This window comes from Camelus dromedarius, chromosome 2 (genome assembly GCF_036321535.1).
Source record: "Camelus dromedarius isolate mCamDro1 chromosome 2, mCamDro1.pat, whole genome shotgun sequence".
In the NCBI taxonomy this organism is placed as follows: domain Eukaryota; kingdom Metazoa; phylum Chordata; class Mammalia; order Artiodactyla; family Camelidae; genus Camelus; species Camelus dromedarius.
This window is the reverse complement of record NC_087437.1, coordinates 72,807,788-72,830,438: the sequence shown is the minus strand read 5'-3', so window position 1 is coordinate 72,830,438 and position 22,651 is coordinate 72,807,788. Positions and strand designations below refer to the sequence as shown.

The window sequence follows — 22,651 nt, the reverse complement described above, 5'->3', positions numbered from 1 at the left end:
TCAGTGTAATTCTGTGTTACAGTAGCCTGTGACAGTTGCTGTTAAAAGCAGGCTCCTGACTACTTGAGAGCAAAACCCTGGGTTCTTGTTATAGTGGCAGTACAAGTTCTTGCCTCTTGATGGTGCCACACATTTAAAAATCCCTGCTTAGAACCGAGGGATGTGTACAGCGCCTCTTATGTAGCATAATTTAGCATTCTTGGGCTAAATGCTGAAATACAGAATGTAACTTAAACTAAAAGGAGGCCCTGTATGCCACTATGTCACTTATAGGAAAAGTCACATTCTTTTTCTAAAATGGTAAATCAACATAGAAAAACATATAAACTAGATGAAAATGGAAAACGCAGCATATCAATACCAACAGGTACATGGGAGAGGGCTGATGAGGGAGGACTATTGATTCTTCCCAGGAAAAACAACCTGCATATTTGTTGTCAAATTATTTAGTATTTCTAAATTAAAAGCCATTTATTGACCTGCCTTTTAAAAATCTCTCATCAAATAATAGATTTAGTGACTATGCTGGCTAATTCTTGTAATGAGAGATTTTCTTCCTTAATTCTAGAAAAGTTTATGGGAATAATTTGCTATGAAGAATATTTTTAAATTTTAAGATTGACTCTTCGAAAAAAAAAAAAGTCCAAAACAAGTATTAGAAGTGAGACACATTCATTGCTTTTTAATGGAAGAATTTTGATTCAGCCTTCTCAGTGCATAAGGTAAGACCTATTAGAAGGCATTTTTAAAAGTTAAACTCTTTATTTTGAGGTAGTTGTAGATTCCCGTGTATTTAATTATAAGAAATAATTCAGGGAGATCCTATGTACCCGTTACCAGTTTCCTCCAGAGGTAGCATCTTGTATGGTGCACACTCTAGTGTAATGTCACAACCAATGTTAATGAGTCCAAGCTTGTACTGCTTGCCCCGTGACAGGCCAATAAATTGAGAGACAAACTGTTGGGGCAAGGAATAGCGACTTTATTCAGAAAGCCAGCAGACTGAGTAGATGGTGGACTAGTGTCCCAAAGAACCATCTTACCAGAGTTAGAATTCAGGCTTCTTCTATACTAAAAGGGGAGGAGATGGGGTTGGTTTTTGCGAACTTCTTGGTGGACTTTGTTCTTGCAGCTGTCTGCATGGGTCAGATCAGGATGCTTCTGTAAACCTCCAGTGAGAGAAATGTTATTCTCTGTTCTGCAACTTTTTGTGTCTACGTGAATGGAAAAGCGTTATATCTTTAAAGGTCAGAGCCTTGAGAACTGGTTATCTTGTATATTTCAGGCTATAGGCTGCATTCTTAACTTATAGCAAAAGCAATAAAATACAAAGGTTAAAGTAAAAGAAACAAATCTATTATGGAGTCAGGGTATCGACAGTGATCCAGTTAAAGTACAGAACAGCTCTAACACCACAAGACTTTCTCCTGTTTTCCCTTTTTAGCCACTCCTGCTTTCCTCCTACCCTCATCTCCTCCTCAATCCCTGGCAACCACTGGTCTGGTCTCTATTTCTATAATCTTGTCATTTCCAGAATGTTACATAAGCATAATCATATACTATGCAGCCTTTTGAGTTTGGGTTTTTTTCATTTCTGCACCTCTGTCTAGAGATTGAGCCAGGTTGTTGCATGTTGTTGCCTCTTCTCCAGCTTCAAGTTTGGGATTTATGAGGCCAAAGAAAATCAAGGGTACCCATCTCTGCTTTTCCTTGAGTCCCTAGATTCCTAGCTGACCTACTGCCTTCTCTCCATCATTCAGGGTCTTATACTTGTCTTATATACAAAATGTCTAGGGTTCTTAGTTGTGCTTAGAAGAATAGGGAAAAGGACCTCTACACCAACTTCCCAGAAGGAGAAATCAGTAAGATTGGTTTTTTAAAATTCAAAATAGCCAAAAACTTTGCTCTGGTGAAGTCTAATTGACTATGAGGGGGAAATATTTCTGTGGGAGCATGTTCTATTGAGGAATTTTGGCTTGGAAAAATGGATATTTTTTCTCATTCAAAATTGCTAAGACCCTACCCTAGCTTTGGGATTGCAGTTTAGATTAGATTAGATGTAGGTTAGATTGCAGTTTAGAGAAAAGACAATTTTAAGAAAATGCTAAGTAAAATTAAAAAGAACAAGTTTCTCCTTTATTATTCTTTCACTTTGATTATAGAATAACAGGGACTTTGTTATTATAGAATAATAGCTGTTATAGAATAACAATAACTTTGAAAGTCTGCCTTTTCCATCAGATCACGAAGAACAAGGCCTAAGTCATGTTAGGCGGAGATTAGAATTTTTGAAAGTTATCCCAGCAACTCCAGTATAGAAAGAAGACATGTCATTGTTTATTTTGACTTTCTATATATGAAACTCTATAGCATGCTTTTAAAATTTAACACACAGCATTTTCCATGAGCTGTATCTCCCATAAATAGTTGCATGGCAATGCTTTCAGTTGATATGTGATAGCTCACCCCCCTTTTTTCACACCTTAGACTTCCTACTTTTTTACTTCACCGACTTCTTTATGCGTTAAAAAAAAAAGAGTTCTTTTATTTTTTTTAGGATAGATTTTCAAATGTGAAGATTGAGTTGTGGTACCTCTCATGCACTGGTTTTGATTGAACAAAATAAAACACTACATAAAATTCTAAAAGCATGTCAATGGGTTGTATTTTGTAAACTGTGGTCTTTCAGGGAAAACAAAAAACAAAAAGATCCTCTGAAACTTAGTTAAGCCAAGGTGAAAATGTAAACAAATGACAGCCCTATCGGACTTTATTTTGTCATGTTTTCTTTAATGGTGTGGGTAATAGCATAATCTCTTTAACAGAAGGGGCTCAGGCACCATGTAGATTTTCTTCCAAAACACTGTCCATGTAAGAGATATTATGTTCATGTAGTATCTGGCGTATTTTTCTTAGACATTGTGGAAATTATGGTCATTTTAATCACATGAATTTCCTTTCTCTACAGCCAGTGTTTTTTAGTGTACAGGGAGAAGTGTATTATTTTCCACCTTAAAATGCCTGAGTAGAAGCAATAATGTTGTGGGGTAATTCATAATGGGCCTTTTCTTTCAAATGATGACTTGTAAATTTTAAGTAGTTCACCTCAACCCCGATATTTTATAAAAGTAAAATTTTTCATAGCTCTCATGTCTGTCAGTTGAGTTTAAACGGCAACGTGATGCAAAAAGGCATCAGAAAAGGACTAAAATGCAGAAGATCCTAGTTAGATAGTCATTGTGGTCAGAGATTAACTTAAGTCTACCTAACAGATGCAAGGAATAACTAGAGGCAGAAAAAGCAAGTTGAGAAAACATTCTCGAGGGTGAAAAAGTAACAGCATTAGTTTACTCAAGTGATAACATTTTAGGACACGTCTGATGTAAATGAAAATCAAAATAAATGTTACCTCAGCATATATATGTATTATATATTATCTATATAATTGTATAACATTATATATTATTAAATTATTAAATATATTAATTGAATATATTTAGTAAATTTATTAATAGATAGATAAGTAGGTAGACAGATTTTTTTTTTCAAGTATAAGCTCCTTCCAGAATAGGAGGACAGCTAGAAAGTATAGGCAAGTGGGTTTAAGGGAGCTATTTACACACCAGTGAGTAATAGTAATTAAAAATAACAATCAGGAGTGTGAGGATTTGATTTATGAAGTGAGATTAAAAACTGAATTTCTTTGGGTATGAGGAAAGGCAGGATGTGATAAGTCCCTCAGGTATTTGAGAGAGGCATGCACTCATAGGGCAGGGACACTGATTATCTCTGGTGTTTGAGCTGGAGCCAAGGGAGCTGGAGCCAAGTGTCTAGTTCACACTAGACACTTGAGTTTTATGTCAAGGGTGAAGTGTATGTGCTGGATAGAAGAATGGATTTCATGGAAGGTAGTTCTGTCTAGAAGTTACTCCACTGGACTTGCTCTGCTGTAGGGAATACATGATGCTCTGTCTTGTTGGGGATAGAGGGACCAAACGGCAGTGAGAGACAGAAAAGACTCCTTCCCCAGGTTATTATGGCGACTGGGCTCAGGCACATGATCCACCCCAGGGAGAAATTTTGGGGCAGTGAGGGAATTCTCTCTCTTTCCAGACTGGCAAAGAATCCCACAGATGTGTGAATTTTCAGAGAGACATTTGGCTGCATAACATATTTTTCCTGTATTTCCTTTGCATGAAAACAATCGGGTTCGGTTTTTAGGTTTGCTTGTTAAACCAGTATTAGAGATGGTTCCCCAGGACCGACAGGGCAATTATCTACTTCACATCAAATTTTTGATGGAAACCATCCCTAATCATGGTTAACAAACACTGAGCACTTGCTATATAGCACCAATTTTAAACTTTATGGTATAAAGTGTATAAAGTGTTCTCATACACACTCCCTTATTGATTTCTCCAAGAACCTAAAGTGGGCGCTAATTTTACCATCTCTGCTTTATAGGCCAGGTAGTAGACTTGAAAGGTTGAACTTGATAAAAAAACTTCTGTGTTATGGATCTGGTAAGTGCCAGAGCTTCAAATCCAAATAAATGTTCTTTCCACTTAATCAAACTTAACACAGATTCCCCTCTAAAAGTCCAGCTGTTCTGTGGGAAAGAGAAGCCAATTTGCCCCACAAATCATAAAATATAAGATGACAGAGTTACTGAGCTCCCCTCCTATCTTTATTTCAAAGTGGTTCTCCTGTTTCTGGTCACTCTGCCCCTAATTTTCCTGGAGAAGTGAGAGGTGTGTCTTCACTTACAGGACGTACAGTCTGCACAAAGGCAGGGCACACTGCCCCAGACTGCAAAGGGCTGGGAATGATGGAAGTGAAGTGTTGCGCATTGGCAGCTTCTTTGAGATGGGGGTGTAGGGTGTTGGGGCGTGAAGGAAAGAGGGGATGTAGGAGGAGAGAGCTACTGCGTGACCTGATAAGAATAATTTATTGTTTAGACTTTGAGTGGGGAGATAAGGAATTTGAGTACATTTTCAGACAGGGGAAGAAGTCAGTAGAAAGGAAATAAAGAGTTTAGGAGACGGGATAATTGATTGATCAAAGCCACAAGGATGGTGGGAGGGAATACGGGTACAGTAGTGCAGACAGAAGGCTTTGCCTTGGAAAGACTGAGAGACTGTCCTTAGAAAACTGAGCTAATTCTTTTATTGTGTTTACTGTGTCTTGGACACCATTCTAAATGCCAGCCATATTTTTTTTTTTAATTTTCACAACCACGCTGTAAGATAGATACTCCAGTAATCCCCTGTTTTATACTAAGACTCAGAGAAGCTAAATGACTCGAGTCATTTAGGGCCACACCAGTAGCTATGGAGTCAGCATTCAAGTCCAAGCAGTCTGGCCCCAGAGTTCCTGCTTTCAGCCACTATGGTACAGTGAGGAAAGGAGGACCAGCTCGATAAAGATGACAGAGGAGGGATATTTACGGAGTTTAAGCAAGATGGCCTGGATCTCCTTCGGCAGTGTCTGTGCATTGGAGTGTATTGAGTATATTTGAGAAGCAGGTACTGAAAACTCACTGAGTGGTAAGTGGTCCTAGTTACTTGCACATGTCTTACTCTCCGTTGGTCCTTGGTTATCCATTACTGTGGGGGAGGGTAGGTGTATGTGATACAACGTCCTACTAGTTATAGGTGTATAACAAATGTTTGTTTATCAATTAGTAGCTGTCACATTATTAGTAACTCTTCGAATATCTTGCAGTTGCCTCCGGAACAGACACAGTCCCACAAAATCATCTTTTATTTGTCGGATGTGCGTCTTTCCAGCTCAGCCCTTCTGGTGGGGCACACACACACACCTGCTTAAACTCCGGCTGGCAGAGTAAAGCACATTCCTCACCACAAGCCTGAATGCAGACTTCCCAGCCAGCTTATAAAATAAAATATTTTTAGCTAGATATTGAACTAACTTCCATGAAGATAATTTGTAAAACCAAACAATAAGAACTCCTTACTTATATGTACTGTTTCTTAATCAGGTCGTTTTTCTCAACTGATAAAAACGATACTGAGGCCATGTTTGGGTCATTATAAGGCTAATGACAAGGTTAAAGGGCACTGTCTCCAAGATACTAACTGCAAGTTCAGGGTGTTCCCCAGACCACCCTCAGGTTCAGTAATTGCACAGAAAGACTTACAGATCCCGCTGAAAGCTATTATAGTCACAATATTGTTTATTACAGGGAAAGGCTATGGATAAGTATCAACCAAAGGAAGAGACACAGAAGGCAGAGTCAGAAGTTTCCAAGCATGAAGCTTCCACTGTCCCCTCCCTTTGGAGTCAGAATTTGTTACTGTACTCCCACTGGTGTGTGACAACACACATGGAGTGTGCCACCAGGGAATGTTACCTGAGTGTGTCCGGAGTTTTTATAGGACTTCATCACATAGGCATGATTGATTGATTGCCCACATTGTTAATCTCTGTCTCCAGGTTGATTGATACCCCGTGACCTAAAGCTTCCACACTAAATCACTTGGTTGGTCTTTCTAGAGTGGCCAGTCCCCACCCTTAGGTTATCTGGTGTGGCCAACCTTGCCCTAATGAACAAAAACACTCCTATCGGGTAGGACAGAGATGACCTTCCTACCTAATTGAGATGTCAGGACTAGATCGTGGAAACTTGGAAGTTCTGGTTACTTGCTGTCAACTCCAGCTCTTTTCAGTCTGCTGTCCACTTTCAGACCAAGGTCTGTGACTCTTGCTGGTGAACTCTATGAATTTATTCCCAGAGTTAATTTAGAATATTGGGATCATTGAGTCCTGATATAAAGAGGAAGAAATCTGGCCCATGTCTTGCAGGTACCTCATCCCTCTTCTTCCAAAGAACCCCATCTCTCTTGTCACATAGTAGTTGCTGATCTCTGAGCATGCTATGATAATCCACAACTCTATGCCCTTTGTTTATATGGTTCCTTTACAGAAATGCCTGTCCACTTGCCCAGCAGACCAGGCAGACTTATTTATCCTGAGGACTCAACTCAAATTTCTTTTTCTGTAATTTTTGTGCATTGCTTTCCCATAAAAGAATCCATAGGGTTTTTTTTTGTAAACCTCTGTTATCGCTGTGTCTTTGATTGACTATTTGTGCCTCTTGTTAAAGATCTGAGGGTAGAAATGCTGTCTTTTTTCCTCTTTGTATCCTTAGCACATTACTGGGCAGAGAGTAACTCAATAGATTATCACTGAACTGAAGATATGGAGACATTGAATCCTTAGAGTTAACAGAAGAGAGAGGTCACATTTATCAGTTGTAATAGGTCATCTTAAATAGAGAAAAAAAAAACTCTTTTCAACTAAAGTATTTAAATCATTAAAAGTTGACCCTTCGTTTTAGGTAATAAATGACCCAACACATTTAATTATAAAAGAGGGATTTTGACAAAAACTTTACCTATGCTTAAGTATCAGCACCTGACTTTCTGCATAATTTATTTCTGTGTTATGTTTGTGGTCCCACGGCCTGGGCTGGCTGCTGTTGGTTACGAGAGGACTGGATGGGTAGAGGAGATGGATGAGGTCCCCGACTGAGGGTTGTGAACTCCAGTGGGACAACACCAGATGCTTTCCTCTGAAAAAGAAAGCAAGCTCTGAGGTGAAAAAGACAGCTTTTTTATTTTTGACCACTCAGGGAAAGAACTGTGCACCCTGTTCTTCAGGTATATTTGTTAAGCTCTTGTGTCCCCTTCACAGCTTTCTTTGATGCATGTGGTATATGGAGATGGAGGAAAGGGAAAATAGAGAGGGAGAAAAAAATTAAAATGTGTTTTAAATAATGTGATTCAAAGTGACCTACATTCTACTCCCTGAAAACCAGTGTTTTGGGCCATTTAGGCTCTCTGCTGGTGCCTTTTCAGGACAGTGTGCAGTGGATTGCTGGTTTGGAAAGGTGGGTGGGAACTGGAGATCTTAAAGAGGGTGGCCGCCTAACTCAGCAGATTGTCAGGTGAAGCGTCAAAGAAAACTGAATTTTAGGAAGAGAGCCGTACGTCTCAGGTTGCCAGTCCCAGTTTGTGCTTGCTGTCCCAGCATAATTATTAATAGTGCCCCCATTTGATTCTCAAAAGTGTCCTGGGTGGAATGGCCACCCTCGTTTTAGGTCATGCAGAGTGGAGAATATTGGTGTGATGAATGGGCAGGACAAAGTGGGCTCGAGGGAGGATTATGAGGGCAAATTCTGTTCAGGCTTTTCCTTAAAAGGCTTCTCATGCTTTCTGAAGTGCCTTGCAGACTTGTGACGCAGGTCTCATCAGCAGCTTATTTTTCTTCAGTGCAGCTTTTACGGGGCCAGTGTGTCTCGGCGCAGCCTGGATTTCTGTTAGACCCGTGGGCAGCGGTGCTGCTTGCGTGTGTGCTCCAAGCCTGAACAGATTGGCTGGGAGTGGGGTGATAAGAATAGAGAGGAGCACATACCAGTAGACCAAACTTCCTGTGCACCAGCCTTTGAATACTGTTTCACTGTCTGAAATAGCATCCATCTTAAGTCTGGGATCGTTTATTCCCTCTGGAATTAAGCAATAGCACTGGCAGCAGAAGAAACTATTTTGGGAAGGAGATGTGGGAGGAATTTTGCTATGTATTATAGAAATACTTGTCATGCTTTTGAAGACCACACTTGTTCATTAGTGCCCTGGTGAATAGAAACTGCTAACTTTCCAATAATCCCAAATGTCATGAACGTCAAGGCTGATGCATGAAGATTAGCAAAGACTGAGTTTAGATGCTTCAACTTAAATCACCTTACATGGCAGAAAGAGAACTTTTCTTTGGAGATTAGCCTCTAATGCAGATACTCTTGAGAAGGGGTAAATTGCAACATCTTGTTCCTGTCCCTTCCTCATATGTGCCCTTGCACTTGTTTCTGCATATGCCCATGCAGACCTTTCTAGATTGTTGGAGAAGTTTAAATAACGCGATGAATGCTGTGTCTCCCCTACCCCCAGCTCCCTCCCCACAACGTTGAGGTGGGTAGGGCTTGGCAGCTGGTGGCAGCTGCGGAGATAAATAAGCACCAGGGCTCCTGGATGGACCTGTGCAGACATGCCTGGGATGAGGTGGAACAGCTCTGAGTGCCTTCCCTGCGGCGAGGCCATGAGGACGGAGCTGCAGCTGGAGTCCAGAAGTTCAGGCAGTGAATGGGAGGTGGGGGCTTCGAAGAACCAGCTTAATAGTCCGTTTGATCGAGCTATTGTATTTTTTGGTTGGGGAGAGTACTTTAGAGGACGGATAAAAGTCATTTTATTCTGTTTTGTCATTATAACGAATGTATTTAATGGAAACCAGGGAATTGTGGTAGTCTGTTTCTATTTGACATTTCTATTTGATCCCCTTCAACTAATAAAGAGTGAACTGCCTTCAGAATTTTCTCTTTACAAATTTGCTGCGATTAGACATGAAAAACAGCAGCCCAGTCTGCTTAGCATTTTTCTGTTTTGTAACTGATAACTAGTTTGGAAAAATGTTTTTCTGTGGAAGGCTTTTGAATTCTCTTTTCAGTGTGGTAGATGTAATCACAACAGTTGTTTTTTTTTTGGCTATTTTTTTTTCTTTTCATTTTGGCATTGGAATTAATGTGAGAGGCAAAAGTGCTGATGATGAGTATTTGTAAATTATATCCCCTTGTTCACAAATGTATAGTTAATGTACTTAAAGTCCAAAATCATAAATAACTACCTGTTTTGCATGGGACCTTGGTGAAATGTCAGTTAGTGGTACCATTATCTACATCAATGGCATATGTATTGATTTTTTAAAAAATAAATAAACTATCATTCTATTTTCCAGCTAAATGAATAAAAAATTTAATGATCTCACAATCTGAAATATGTTGATGTCCTTTATCTGGACATGATGTTAAATGTTCTTTTTTTTCTTACAACACTTTAAAAATTAATTTAATTATTCATATGAGAAATTGGTGGAAAAGACCTTTACATGGTGATAAGACAAAAAAAATTGAAAAATGTGAAGTATTTCAAGAAAAAAGTTGAAGATCCCATATGCCTTTTAAACTAAAACTTTTTTTTAAATTAAAACATCTTTAAAGTAGTGTTTTCCTTTTGTGTGTCTAACAGTAGAATATCTCTTTAGGAAACAGACAATTAATTGTAAGCACAAACATTAAGTCTACAGTGATGAAAGAGCTAGGTATTGTTGAAGCTAGGTAATAAAGGGAAGGAAGAGGGCGAAGATTTTTAAAGGGAAATCTTAAAAAACTTTTGAAATATTTGGAGCATTGATAAATCAAAAAAAGGCTCAGTGGGTGCTTGTATGTGCTAGGACCAGCACTGGGGTATACAGATATAAGGGGCAACCAGAATTGAGTTTGGAAGGAAAGTCAGGCATTGTAAACCCAGGCTTCATCTGCAGCTATAAATGGGTATATCAAAGATGATGGAAAATCATCACCAGCTGAGTATCTGTGTGGTTGTCTGTGTGGGTTGAAATCACCCGTAATCCCAGCCTCTCTTTAGTCTTCTTGTTTGGAGCTGTCTCCTTCTCAAAAACTCACTGACCTTCCCTCCTCTGTGTTCTAGGAGAGACAGCGTCTGGAGACCATCCTCAGTCTCTGTGCTGAATACACAAAGCCTGACAGTCGCTTGTCCACTGGCACCACCGTGGCAGATGTGCAGAAGATCAATAAGGAGCTGGAGAAGCTGCAGCTCTCTGACGAGGAGTCTGTGTTTGAAGAAGCCCTGGTGAGCCCTGATACCAGATACAGGTGCCACCAGAAAAGCTCTCTCCACGATGCGGACCTGGCTGTCTTTGGGAGCCTCAGTCAGAGCAGTGCCAGCTTCCTTTCCCCCAGGAGCACCAGGAATGATGAACTGCTCAGGGACCTCACCAGGACTCCCCCACCACCCTCCTCTGCCTTTCTGAAAACTTCCAGCGAGTCCACGTACCTAAGTATCCTACCAAAGGTAAAGCTGGCAGGGCCCAGAGACTGGGACTTAGGACCTAGGGCCGTGCATCTGCGCTGGCCTAGACATCACAGGTTTATCACGCTTGTTTTCCAAAATGTTTTCAGTGAACCTTCAATCTAAGAGGTAATTAGCTAAACATGGCACAGCAAATGAGAATGTTTACTATAAAGTAACAAATTTGCATTCCAGAAAATGTAGCAGTGCAGAAAAGTAGAAAGAGAAAAAATTTTCTTCTCCCTGCCCCCTTCCAGTTGTACACCTGCGAGAGAAGCACAAAATGTCTGACATGCCTTCCCAATATTTCTGTGCACAGCCATATATTACAGACATAGACACACATATACATATGCACAGTGTTCTGCATGACTTTTTCCCTCCCTGAATGTCTTGAGCATCTTTGCATATCACTATACACAGCTCTGCCTCATTCTTGTTAATGGTTGACTAGTATTCTGTTGTTTGGAAATACTATTTAAACTGTTTCTAGCTTTTTACTAATAAAATCTATAGGCAGCAAACATTCTAGAATATATATATTATATTAGTACAATTGTGCAAGTGTGTCTGTAGGATCACTTACTAAAAGTGAAATTGGTAGGTCAGAGAGTTTGCATGCTATTTGTTTTAATCAAATTTCCAAATTATACTCTCAAAAAATTGTATTTCCTGGTGACACTTTGAGTAACAGTTTATACGTGCAGCTTGTTCTTCATACACTTGGCAAGGTTGTGTATTATCAAAAATTTTCAATTTGCTAAGTTAATGGTGTTTTAATTTGCTTGCTTTTATTTGTGCATAAAGTTGGACATCTTTTCATATTTTTAGTTGTTAATTTTTATTTTGACACACTCATATTCTTCACTCATTTTGGGGGACACCTTTTTTTACTTATTATTTATTTAACTTTTTAAAGTATTGTTGATTTACAATATTAAATTAGTTTTAGATGTGCAATATGATGATTTAACATTTTTATAGATTATTCTACATTTAAAGTTATAAAATATTGGCTATATTCCCTGTGTTGTACAATATATCCTTATATCTTACTTATTTTATACATAGTTTTTGTAACTCTATTAATCCCCTACCCATATCTTGCCCCTCTTCCATGCCTCCCCCTACTGGTAACCACTAGTTTGTCCTCTATATCTGTCAGTCGGTTTCTGTTTTGTTATGTTTGTTTTTTTTTTTTTAAGATTCCACATATAAGTACCAACATATAGTATTTGTCTTTTTCTAGCTGACTTATTTCACTAAGCATATCCTCCAGGTTCATCTATGTTGTTGCAAATGGGAAATTTTTGTTCTTTTGTATGGCTAAGTAATATTCCATTATGTATATATACCACATCCTCTTTATCCATTCATCTGTTGATGGATACTTAGGTTGCTTCCATATCTTGGCTATTGTAAATAATGCTGCTATGAACACTGAGGTGCATATATTTTCCCAAATTACTTTTCTTTTGCTTTGGGTCTATTCCCAGGAGTGGAATTACTGGATCATATGGTAATTCTCTTTTCGTTTTTTTGAGGACCACTATCCTGTTTTCCACAGTGGTTGCACCAGCTTAAATTCCCACAAACAGTGTAGTAGGGTCCCTTTTTCTTCATATCCTTGCCAACATTTGTTATTTGTGGTCTTTTTGGAGATAGCTATTCTGACAGGTGTGAGGTGATATCTCAGTGTGGTTTTGATTTATGTTTCTCTGTTGATCATTAATGTTGAACATCTTTTCATGTGCCTGTTGGCCATCTGTATGTCTTTGGGAAAATGTCTGTTCAGATCTTCTGCACGTGTTTTAATCGAGTTGGTTGTTTTTCTGATATTGGGTTGTATGAGCTGTTTATATAGTTTGAATATTAACCCCTTATTGGTCATGTCATTTACAAATATTTTCTTCCATTCAATAAGTTGTCTTTTCATTTTGTCGGTGGTTTCCTTTGATATGCAAAAGCTTTTAAGTTTAATTAGTTCCCATTTTTTGGGAGGGACCTAATTAAATTTTGGTGGAAACTTTAGAGTTTTGTATATGTGGTCATGTCATCTGCAAACAGTGACAGTTTTTCTTCTCTCCTTCCAATTTGGATGCCTTTTATTTCTTGTCTGCTTGCCATGGCTACAGCTTCCAATACTATGTTAAATAGGAGTAGTGAGAGTGGGCATATTTGTCTTCTTCCTGATTCTAGAGGAAAAGCTTTCAGCTTTTTACCATCGAGTATGTTGTTAGCTGTGGGTATGTTGAGATATAACTTTATAGGAGTTCTGTTGTCTTTGTCTTGTAGGTGTACTCTTGTTGTCTTGTAGATGTATTCTTGATGTGTTTGTGGGGGAGGTGAGCTCAGCATCCTCCTGTTCCACCATCTTGATATCCCTTGTCTTCCTCTTCACCCATTTAAAAAAAAATGTTTTGTCTTGTTTTTACTCAGTAGTTGGAACTATTGATGGTAAGGAAATCAAGGAAATTAGTCCTTTATCATGAGTGGTCTTCCCTTTGACTTTATTATTGATTTTTTGGGGGTGTCTAGGAGTTTAACATTTATATGTAGTCATAATCATTACTTAGTTTTCTGGTTGTTGTTTGCTGATCTAAACATGTCTTCCAAATTTGACAATCTCTTAAAAAAGTTCAAGGAAACTCTTTTGGTATTACTTTTTTCAACAAGTTAAGAATATTTTTTTCTATGAAATTAAAAAAAAATCTATTTCCCTACCCATTTTCTAGAAAGTATTTGAGACTGTATAATAAAAGATATAAAATTTATTAGAATAAAATTAGAACACCAAAAATATTATATAAGAGAGAAGTTACCATAATCATAAATATCTATTTATTCAAGGATAAATGGGATTGGTTAATTTATTTAAGTAACTCTGACCATTAAGTTCAACTCTGAGATTCTTGGCAATCATGCCCAAAGAACAAATAATTTTTTAAAAGTACATTAATTAGATTTTTATTATAAGAGAAGAATACATACTGACTCTTTTAAGAGAAAGATGCTATCATTGTACTAAATTCTCCAGGTAGTTTATCACATGGAGTATTATTTAGGGGAGTTTGTGTCTTTGTTTTTACTTTTGTTTGTTTGGCTGTAGCAAGACTTGTGCACTGAATGTTCCTAGTCGGAAGTCCTTACCTACCTCTTGAGTTCTCCCATCATATGTATCAGGACTCTGGACCGTTCAATCCTGCTTTCTTTTAATGACCATGTTTGCCTTCCTGATTCTCAGTGGAGAGTAATTATGAATAGGACATCTGTCCCTATTGCCAGAAAGTTGCAACTGTTAGATGCTAGGATCTGGGGTAAAAATCTAAAGTTACTGGTGTTGGGCAAAGTAAATGACCCCTCATTTAAACATTTGATCTGTTGTCATCAGCCATTGGGCTTCCTTCACTGTCTTTTCATTGTAAATCCTTTCATATTTCTTCCTGCATGGAGATCTGGAGACTTTTGTTAAAATGGTGACCCACATGCTCTAAGGACTGACTTTTGGGAGACAAGTTCCCTCCTGAAGAGGGCTGTGACAAGAGAGCTGTCGAAGTGTCAATGAGCAGATCATGACAGATGCTCTCCATCGCTCAAATCTGCCTTTGTGGAATAGGAGGCCTCTGCAGCTTGGAGGAGCCTCCCTGCAGCTAGTGATAGAAGACTGTGCCTCTGTTAGAGACAGGAGATGTCAAGGGCACTGCTGGGTACCGCACAGCGGCTTAGACAGCACGCAGCTGAGAGCGTGATAGGTTCCAGGGAATAGGTTTTTCATGTATTGCATTTTGAAGACTTTAAGACAGGAGATAGAGGAGTTCATTTGTAAAGTCCTGATTATTTGTTTTAGATGCTCTTCCTCTGAGTAATCTGCTCACTGGATTATTTAGAGTATAGTGTTTGTTGTTAACTGATCTGAGGATTAATGGAGAAGAGAGGAATGTGAAAAACACTCTAAACTGATTTAATGAAACAAAAATTTTAATGATATTTAGGAAACTTAAGATATACCATTCTAGACTTTGCTTTACCTAACACAAAGATGCAGGTGACCAAAAAAATGCAGATGACCTTGGAAATATGTTCATTTTAATTGCCTTTTGTGAACCTGTCTACCACCATCTGAGGTGAAAGGCAGATATAGCTCACTCTTCTCTTTTTTGTTTTCATGCAATTTAAAAAAAAATTTATTGAAGTATAGTTCAGTTTATAGCATTGTGTCAATTTCTTGTGTACGGTCCATGCAGATTTGGGATATAACTGACACACAGCACTGTATAAATGTAAGGAGTACAGTGTAATGAGTTGACTTACATAGTTTGCAGAATGATTACCACAATAAATTGTTAATGTCCATCACCTCATGTTTTTGCCAAAAAATGTTTTTTCCCTTGTGATAAAAACTGTTTCACTCTTTTCTTCTTGAGTAATCATTCTAGCTGCAGTGGAAAGTCCTCACACCTGCAACCTTCTCTGGTCATAGGAAGTTTCTAAGAAGAAATATGCCCCCCCCCAAAAAAAAAGGTGGCTGCAGAGTGTGTTGTCCCAGCCCTCTCCTATTTTTGTGTGTGTTTGTGTCAAGTTACCCTGAATACAGCATATTTGGGGATGCACATACATGTGCTTTTATTCAAACACGTCACTCTCAGTGAAATCCTATCCATTGCTATAAAAAAAAGTCCCAGATAGATTAAAATTTCACCTTTTTCTGTCACCATAAAACTAAAGCTACCACACCCTTGGCTCTCTATTGGTTTTTTTTTTTTTTTTTAATTTGTATATAAATGAAATTACAGTATCCTCATCCCATTCTATTACAAACCAAAATTTTAGAGTGCCTTTTGAAGATTTTTGCTTTTTATAAGTAACTTAACAGTAAAAAAAAAAACACAGTCATTTCCTAGATAGCATTTATTGCTACAAACTCTCAAGTTGTCTATTATTAAATATACCTATCATGATAAATTTTCTAGAAACTGAGTTATACAGATATTAATAATTGCCACTTTTACCTATCTTTATAGTTTTGCAGATTGTTCAGTTTTTGTTTTCTCTTAATGTTCTGCTTCCACCAATGAGAGAGATATTTTTAAACCATGTTGGAAGCTGAAACCTAATATGAACTGTTGACCCGACAGGATACTGGCCTTCTTGAGGCTTTCCTGCTAGGATTACTCATCAGTGATTTAGGAATGCCATTCACTGTTGCAGGCACCCCTCATGCCCTAAAACAGGCAGCCAAGTATTAGGTCGATGAGATTCATTGTCTGTGAAAAAAGGTCAGCTATTGTTTCATTAGTTGATAAGATTTAAGAGGACAATTAAAAAGTGGAATGTCAAAGATTGGAAGGCCTGCATACCTTTGCTCTAAATCAACCTGACATATGTGACTTCTCAATGGTTTCATCTCCTTGAGCAGCAAAGTAGGGTAAAAAGAATAAAGAATATGAATAAAGAATCTGACAAGATGCCTATATTCTTAAAGTAATTTTTAGGATTGTTAAGCATAGTAAATGAACTTAATGAGGTACACAGAATTTAAATGGTTTCTTTGGTTAATTTGAATATTCTTTTCAGTGGTTAGTGAGTATTCTTCAATAATTTACTTACCGGGGCTGCTGTTTTCAACTTCCAATTGTGGAATGATATAATTATTGACTTACTGATGCAAAGAAATTACCTCTTTTTCAAAGAGAGATAAAGTTAAATAAATAATATCCCACTCCTGGTACTTTTTGATTTCTAGAAAGACTGGTCTCCACCAAGTGATACCCAAGGTAACTAACCTGAAATTCTTGAAAGAAGAAGCTGTTTTCAATTCACTTTATTCTCATCTTAAAATAATCAGCAGTCACATTTTGACCGTGTGTATGATCTAAATACTCTTTTCTTTGCTGGGCATTTGTTACAACTCTGTTCAAGGGTGTAAGTATGCCTTCTCTCACTTAATTTCTTTCATGACGTTCTCATTTCTTGTTAAAGAACTCAGTTTTTCCGTGAAATAGTTTTATGAACAATGGCCAGTATTCTATTTTATTTTACAAAAGCCCATTGGCCCAGTTAGTCTTAATCACTACATAGGAAGAAGGCCCTTAGTATAAAGACTAGGAAACAGTGTGCTGGTGCAAAAAGTGAAACATGAATTAACATAATATTAATGATGTAGTTTTAAATCATTTTGGAGGTCACCAAAGTAATAAAGCCTGTATTGTCCTGGTTACTAACTTTGGGGAACATTTCAGTAAGATGGGGACAAGTGCCATGTGTCCTTCTTTTCCACCTTGTGTTGGAAAGGAAATAAATATGATTGCTCATTTGCAGATAATCCTAGCAGTGGGAACCAATGGAGATTCTAGAGTCTGTGTAGGAGATGTACTTACCTGGAGATGGGAGAGAAAATGGAGCTTGTGATGAAGGTAGCAGCGTGCCCAAGAGTCATCCCTAAGGAAAATGCCAAAAATCTCATCTAGATTCTAGTTCTCTGTTCTGCCAAACATTGTCCTTAACCTAAGGGAAGGTGCTACAATCTCTGTGGGCCACAGCTTCCTCTGAGTCATTTGGCTCTTAGTTATTTTGCCTTTAGAAGGATATGACTTTGTACACTGAAGCTGGTTTGTAGGAGCTAACCTAAGAGCCTACCTGCTGAGGCTCCATGGGAAAATGCAGAGTTCTGAATAAACAATCATGTGGATGCTTTTGAATCCAAACAGACACAGACTGTGAAGCGCTAGACTTATGACTGTTTTTTTAACTAGGAAATTCTGGAATTGAAGTGTGAATTTTCTGTGTTTGTTCATTAATCACAGACACCAGAGGGTCTAAGTGAAGAACAGAGGATTCAGGAGTTGACTGCGATGGAAGAGTCCCGGATAGCAATTCTGAACAACCTAGAGGAGCTTGAACAAAAGATCAAAGATATAAATGACCAGATGGAGGAATCTTCCAGAGAGGTATAAACCATGAGTTCACGTGTTCCCTCTCCCTTTTTTCTTTCTTTCCTTTAGCTTAAATATATCAATGCCTATTAGGGCACAGGCCTTGGGAGGCAGAATGCATAGAAGTCAGCATGAGCAAATATATGTTCAGTGGGTACATGTATGGGTAAAATTGCCTTGTTTTAAACTTTTTTTTGAAGTATAGTAGATTTACAATGCTAGGTTAGTTTCAGGTGTGCAGCCAAGTGATTCAGTAATACATATACATATATATTCTTTTTCACATTCTTTTCCATTATAGGTTATTACAAGATATTATGTATAGTTCCCTATGCTATACAGTAGGTCCTTGTTGTTTATCTGTTTTATGAACAGTAATGTGTATATGTTAATCCCAGACTCCCAATTTATCCCTCCCCTCCTTTCTCCTTTGGTAACCATAAGTTTGTTTTCTATATTTGTGAGTCTATTTCTGGTTTGTAAATAAGTTCATTTGTATCTTTTGGTTTTTTTTAGATTTCACATATAAGTGATATCATATGATATTTATCTTTGTCTGGGTTAATTCACTTAGTGTGATAATTTCTAGGTCTATCCATGTTGCTGGAAATGGTATTATTTCATTCTTTTTTATGACTGATATTCTATTACATGTGTGTGTGTATATATATATATCACATCTTCTTTATCCAGTCCTCTGTTGATGGACATTTAAGTTGCTTCCATGTCCCGGCTATTCTGAATAGTGCTGCTATGAACATTGGGGTGCAGGTGTCTTTTCGAATTAGAGTTTTCTCTGGGTATATGCCCAGGAGTGGGATTGTACGATCATATGGTAACTCTGGTTTTTTAAAGAACCTCCATACTGGAAAGTGCCCTTTTTTTACGTTTCCCTCTTCCTTCTGTTTCTTTTTTTTAAATCCAATTAGATGCACATATGAAGCCATTTTTAATGTACGTGTTGGATAACCAACTTTGTCTTAACTAGTATATACTTTCTGACCTGCTTCAAGATCTGTCAGGTGATGTGCCATGTATTTAGATGTTTAAGTTCAAATCCAAGAGACATTTTCTGAGCATGTTAAATATGAGTTGGGTATCATCTTGACACTGTGGGGAAATTTACATGTGAACCAAACATAGACCTCACTTTCTAGAGGTTTACAAACCAGGGAGGAGACAGACATATTCTATAATTGTAATTAAAGAAAGAGGCAATTTTTTTAACACCTCCATGAACTGAGGCGGAGCGGCTGACTCTGCCTAAGAAGGATCTGTGTGTGTCTGTACTCACAGTTGTTGCAGGTAGCCCATGAGTGGGAGGGGACTGCTCAGCTGTCATCTTCTGCACAGACCCTGGAAGCCCCTCCTGCTGGCGTCGCTAGGAATGCAATGCTCGCATGCTGGGCTGAGTGTAATTTTCGCTTCCCGTGCTCTGGGGACAAACAAAGACGTGGCAGCTCCCAAGATGGTTCACACTTGAGCCTGAATCTAAGCGAATAGGCAAAGTACCCTTGAGAAGTAAGCAGAAAAGGGGTTAGCACAGAAAAATTAAATTAGAAGATAAGCAGTGTTCTTAGCAAGTATATTCTGGCCTCTCCTTTCCGATACAGGAATCCTGAGTCTCACATGGGCTCTGTGGAGTGTTCCCTAAGTTCCACAGTCTGGCTAATAACGGTAGTACTTCCTGAAACTTATCGCTGTTAAAAATACACCTCTAAAGTGGGCAGCTGAGGAATTTCCCTGAAGATGAAACACCTCTGAGTTTTGTTTTGTGTCCTCAGTTGGATATGGAATGTGCTCTCTTGGATGGAGAACAGAAATCGGAAACAACCGAACTCATGAAAGAGAAGGAGATTTTGGATCATCTAAACCGGAAAATAGCAGAACTGGAAAAGAACATTGTTGGTGAAAAGACCAAGGTAAAAGAAAACTATATTTGAATGCTAATTTTATGGGCAAGATGGTGGTCCCCTTTGATTGAATTTAAATGTTGTATGAGTTACCATGGTTTGGGATTTGTGTGTCACATTCCTGGAGACAGTGGCACCAGAAACAAGGCCTAAGATGAGGTAAGTTGTCGCAGACTAAGAGCCATCAGGTACAGAGCAGCTGAGGCTGAGAGAGTGGTGCCTGATCTTTGAGCTGATAGTCATGGTGGCTTATCTGCTGGAGATGAGTGAGTAGGTTTTTCCATCAGCCTTTCTGCTCCTCTGCTTCCACTTTGTTTTTAAAGAATCATTTTAGTACTTTGGAACTTATTTACCATTGATGTCCTGTAGGGATGGCTTAAGCATATTCAGATATGGTTGCCTCATCTCTTTTCATTTTTCTGTTTATTAAAAAGATGAATGAGAACCATGCATCTCATCTGTCTCGCCTTGCCATTGGCTTCAATGCAAGTGCACTGCTCTTGGGAAGATGCGTTGCAGTCTTCAGGGGATCCTCACACACTGCCAAGTGAAAACTGTCTGTGACACAGTTGACACTTATTTTAGAAAAAACCTTACACATTTCAGGCCACAACCTGAATGTTGGCCAATACCTCCTAGAGAAAGTATAAAAAACCTCTTGCAGTTTTTAGAATTCAGGATGGCAGTTGAGTTTTTTATTGTTGTTGTTTTGTTTTTCTGTTTGTTTATTTTCTCTGGGAAATATTTCACTTACTCTCCTCTCATATTCTGAGTTAGTTACAGCTAAACTAAGCCTAAATTAAAAATTAAAATTCTAATTTGGGAAAGAAAAAAGCAAGTGAGCTGTAACACATTCTTTCTTGCTCATCATGTTCTCCATTAAGCTAAGAAAAAGAAAAAAAATTCAGTTTGAATAAATTTGAGTGATAATATGTGGAAAAGATTTCTGCTGAATGTGGCTTCCTTTGGGGGCTTCTCTTTGTTTGAGGCCTATAAATAAGGGCATTTGATCTTGGTGCCAGAGAGTGAGCTCAAAAATGTACTGTTAGAAATTGAAATCAACTTAAAAGCTCTGTATCAATTTCTTGGTTGCCTGCTTGTCAAGATTAAACCGCACATCTTTTTCATATTAAATTTTATGTATGTTCCTTCTGGCTCCAGACTTTAAAGTAGTAAAGAATCCATTTGGGTAGTGGGTATATTTTCCTGTAAAAGCTCAAAATCTGTACCAAAGGATTGATTGTTTAGTTCTGCCGCCCAGGAGGATTATGGCTTTCAAAGATTCTGCACTGATACAGCATGAAACTTTCACTGGAAGAATCAAATGTCTTTGTTTTGGTGCTTATTAGTATTTTACTATTTATGTCATACTGGGAAACTTGTGGGACAGAGGAATCGGTTGTCAGTTTCCCTCTGTACCTGTCTGCCTTCTCCATCCAGGTAGCTGTTCATCTTTGTGTAACCCACATATGACGTGGCCTGTACATTCTGTTTGTCTGTCATTAGCATCAGATTCTAACAAAAGTGAAGCAAATTGAGTCAATGCTAAATCTCACTTCCCAGGGACAGTTGTGTAGTATTTTCCAGACCTAAAGTAAAGGCGGACCTCCAGGAACATGGGTGGAAACAAGCAAGGAGGCCACCCACATCTTTCCTATTACTGTGTCGGTGGTTTGGGAGAGGCTGTGCATGGGAGAGGGGACGGTGGGGGCTTGAAGTATGGAAACAACTCATGCAGCTGTCAGGGGATTAGTTGGTCTCGGAAGATGGGATTATTATCTGTCATCACGTGGTGTGAAAAATGGCAGAAACTGGCTTTGGTTGAGGGATTCCAGGGGAGAATGAGGGAAGTGGGAACAGACCGGGCTAGATGATATTACTGCAGATTCTTGACAACCAGACTCAAATAGAGACTCCATGCGGCTTGGCAGCATTACTGTTTCTCACATAAAGTTATTCCACCATTTCATGGCACGGCTATTTCATACCTTTGCTCTGTTCAAACTTCTGGTTCACTTTCCCCCCCTGGCTCTGAGATGATCTCACCACCTACTTCAGTGAGAGATTAGAGCATCCTCTCTTCCCAGCTAAGGAAGGCTCTCTCTTCCCTTCAAAGATCTGTCACTTAAGGTGTGCTCAGAGTGCCATCTCTCCGTCTTGAGGTCTTCAGTCCTTCTGTGCCCCACTCCCCCCAGCTTCTCCCTCTTTACTGGTATTTATTGTCAGTATGTCAACATTATTTCTTTAATTATTATTATTTTAAAATAAAATTCCTTCTAGCAACTACCTTAGCTAGTTTCTCTTCAGCATAGCCAAGCTTTTCAGTGCAAGTTTCTCAGTGCACCGTGTGTCCTCTTCCTCAGTTCCCAGTTAACCATTCCTTCCATCCTTGTTCTGCTGCTCCATAGGATTTGCTCCTGTTAAGACCTCACTGCTGCCTAGTCCACCCACTGGGCACTTTTCAGTCCTCTTGTGATCTGACCCCTGAGCTGCAATCGAGACAGGGGGCAGCTCTTTTCCTTGGCACTTCCCCTCCCCTCCCCTCCGCCTCCATGTACCACACTCTTCTGGTTTTTCTTCTCTTTCTCCTACTTACCTCTCTGACTTCTCCATCTGAGTTCCCTTCTCTTCTTCCTCTGCCCTAATCCAACCAGTCGTTAGAGTATTTGTCTCTAATCTGAACTCTTGTCTTCTTTTTTCTCTCTTTTTAAAGCAAGCTCAGTCTTTCCCAGAAGTCCACCGAAAAATTCTGCTCGCTCTCATTGGTCTGAACTAAGATACATGCCTTGAATCATTCACTCTTTTAAAAAAATTGACATATAATTGACATATAACATGATTTTAGTTTCAGGTACACAACATAATG

At 38.7% G+C, this 22,651-nt stretch overlaps 1 protein-coding gene across 14 annotated transcripts in view; it reads left to right on the top strand.

Moving 5' to 3' along the window:
* Window positions 1–22,651, top strand: part of PHLDB2 (pleckstrin homology like domain family B member 2) — a 208,185-nt gene that overhangs the window by 136,473 nt on the left and 49,061 nt on the right. For 13 of the 14 annotated variants that reach the window (XM_064495515.1, XM_064495534.1, XM_064495531.1 and 10 more), the window contains 3 exons: window positions 10,560–10,943; window positions 17,744–17,887; window positions 19,657–19,794. In XM_064495515.1, coding sequence (XP_064351585.1) covers window positions 10,560–10,943; window positions 17,744–17,887; window positions 19,657–19,794 — 666 coding nt within the window. The remainder of the gene's footprint in view (window positions 1–10,559; window positions 10,944–17,743; window positions 17,888–19,656; window positions 19,795–22,651) is intronic. The other variant, XM_064495548.1, reaches the window with a different exon arrangement.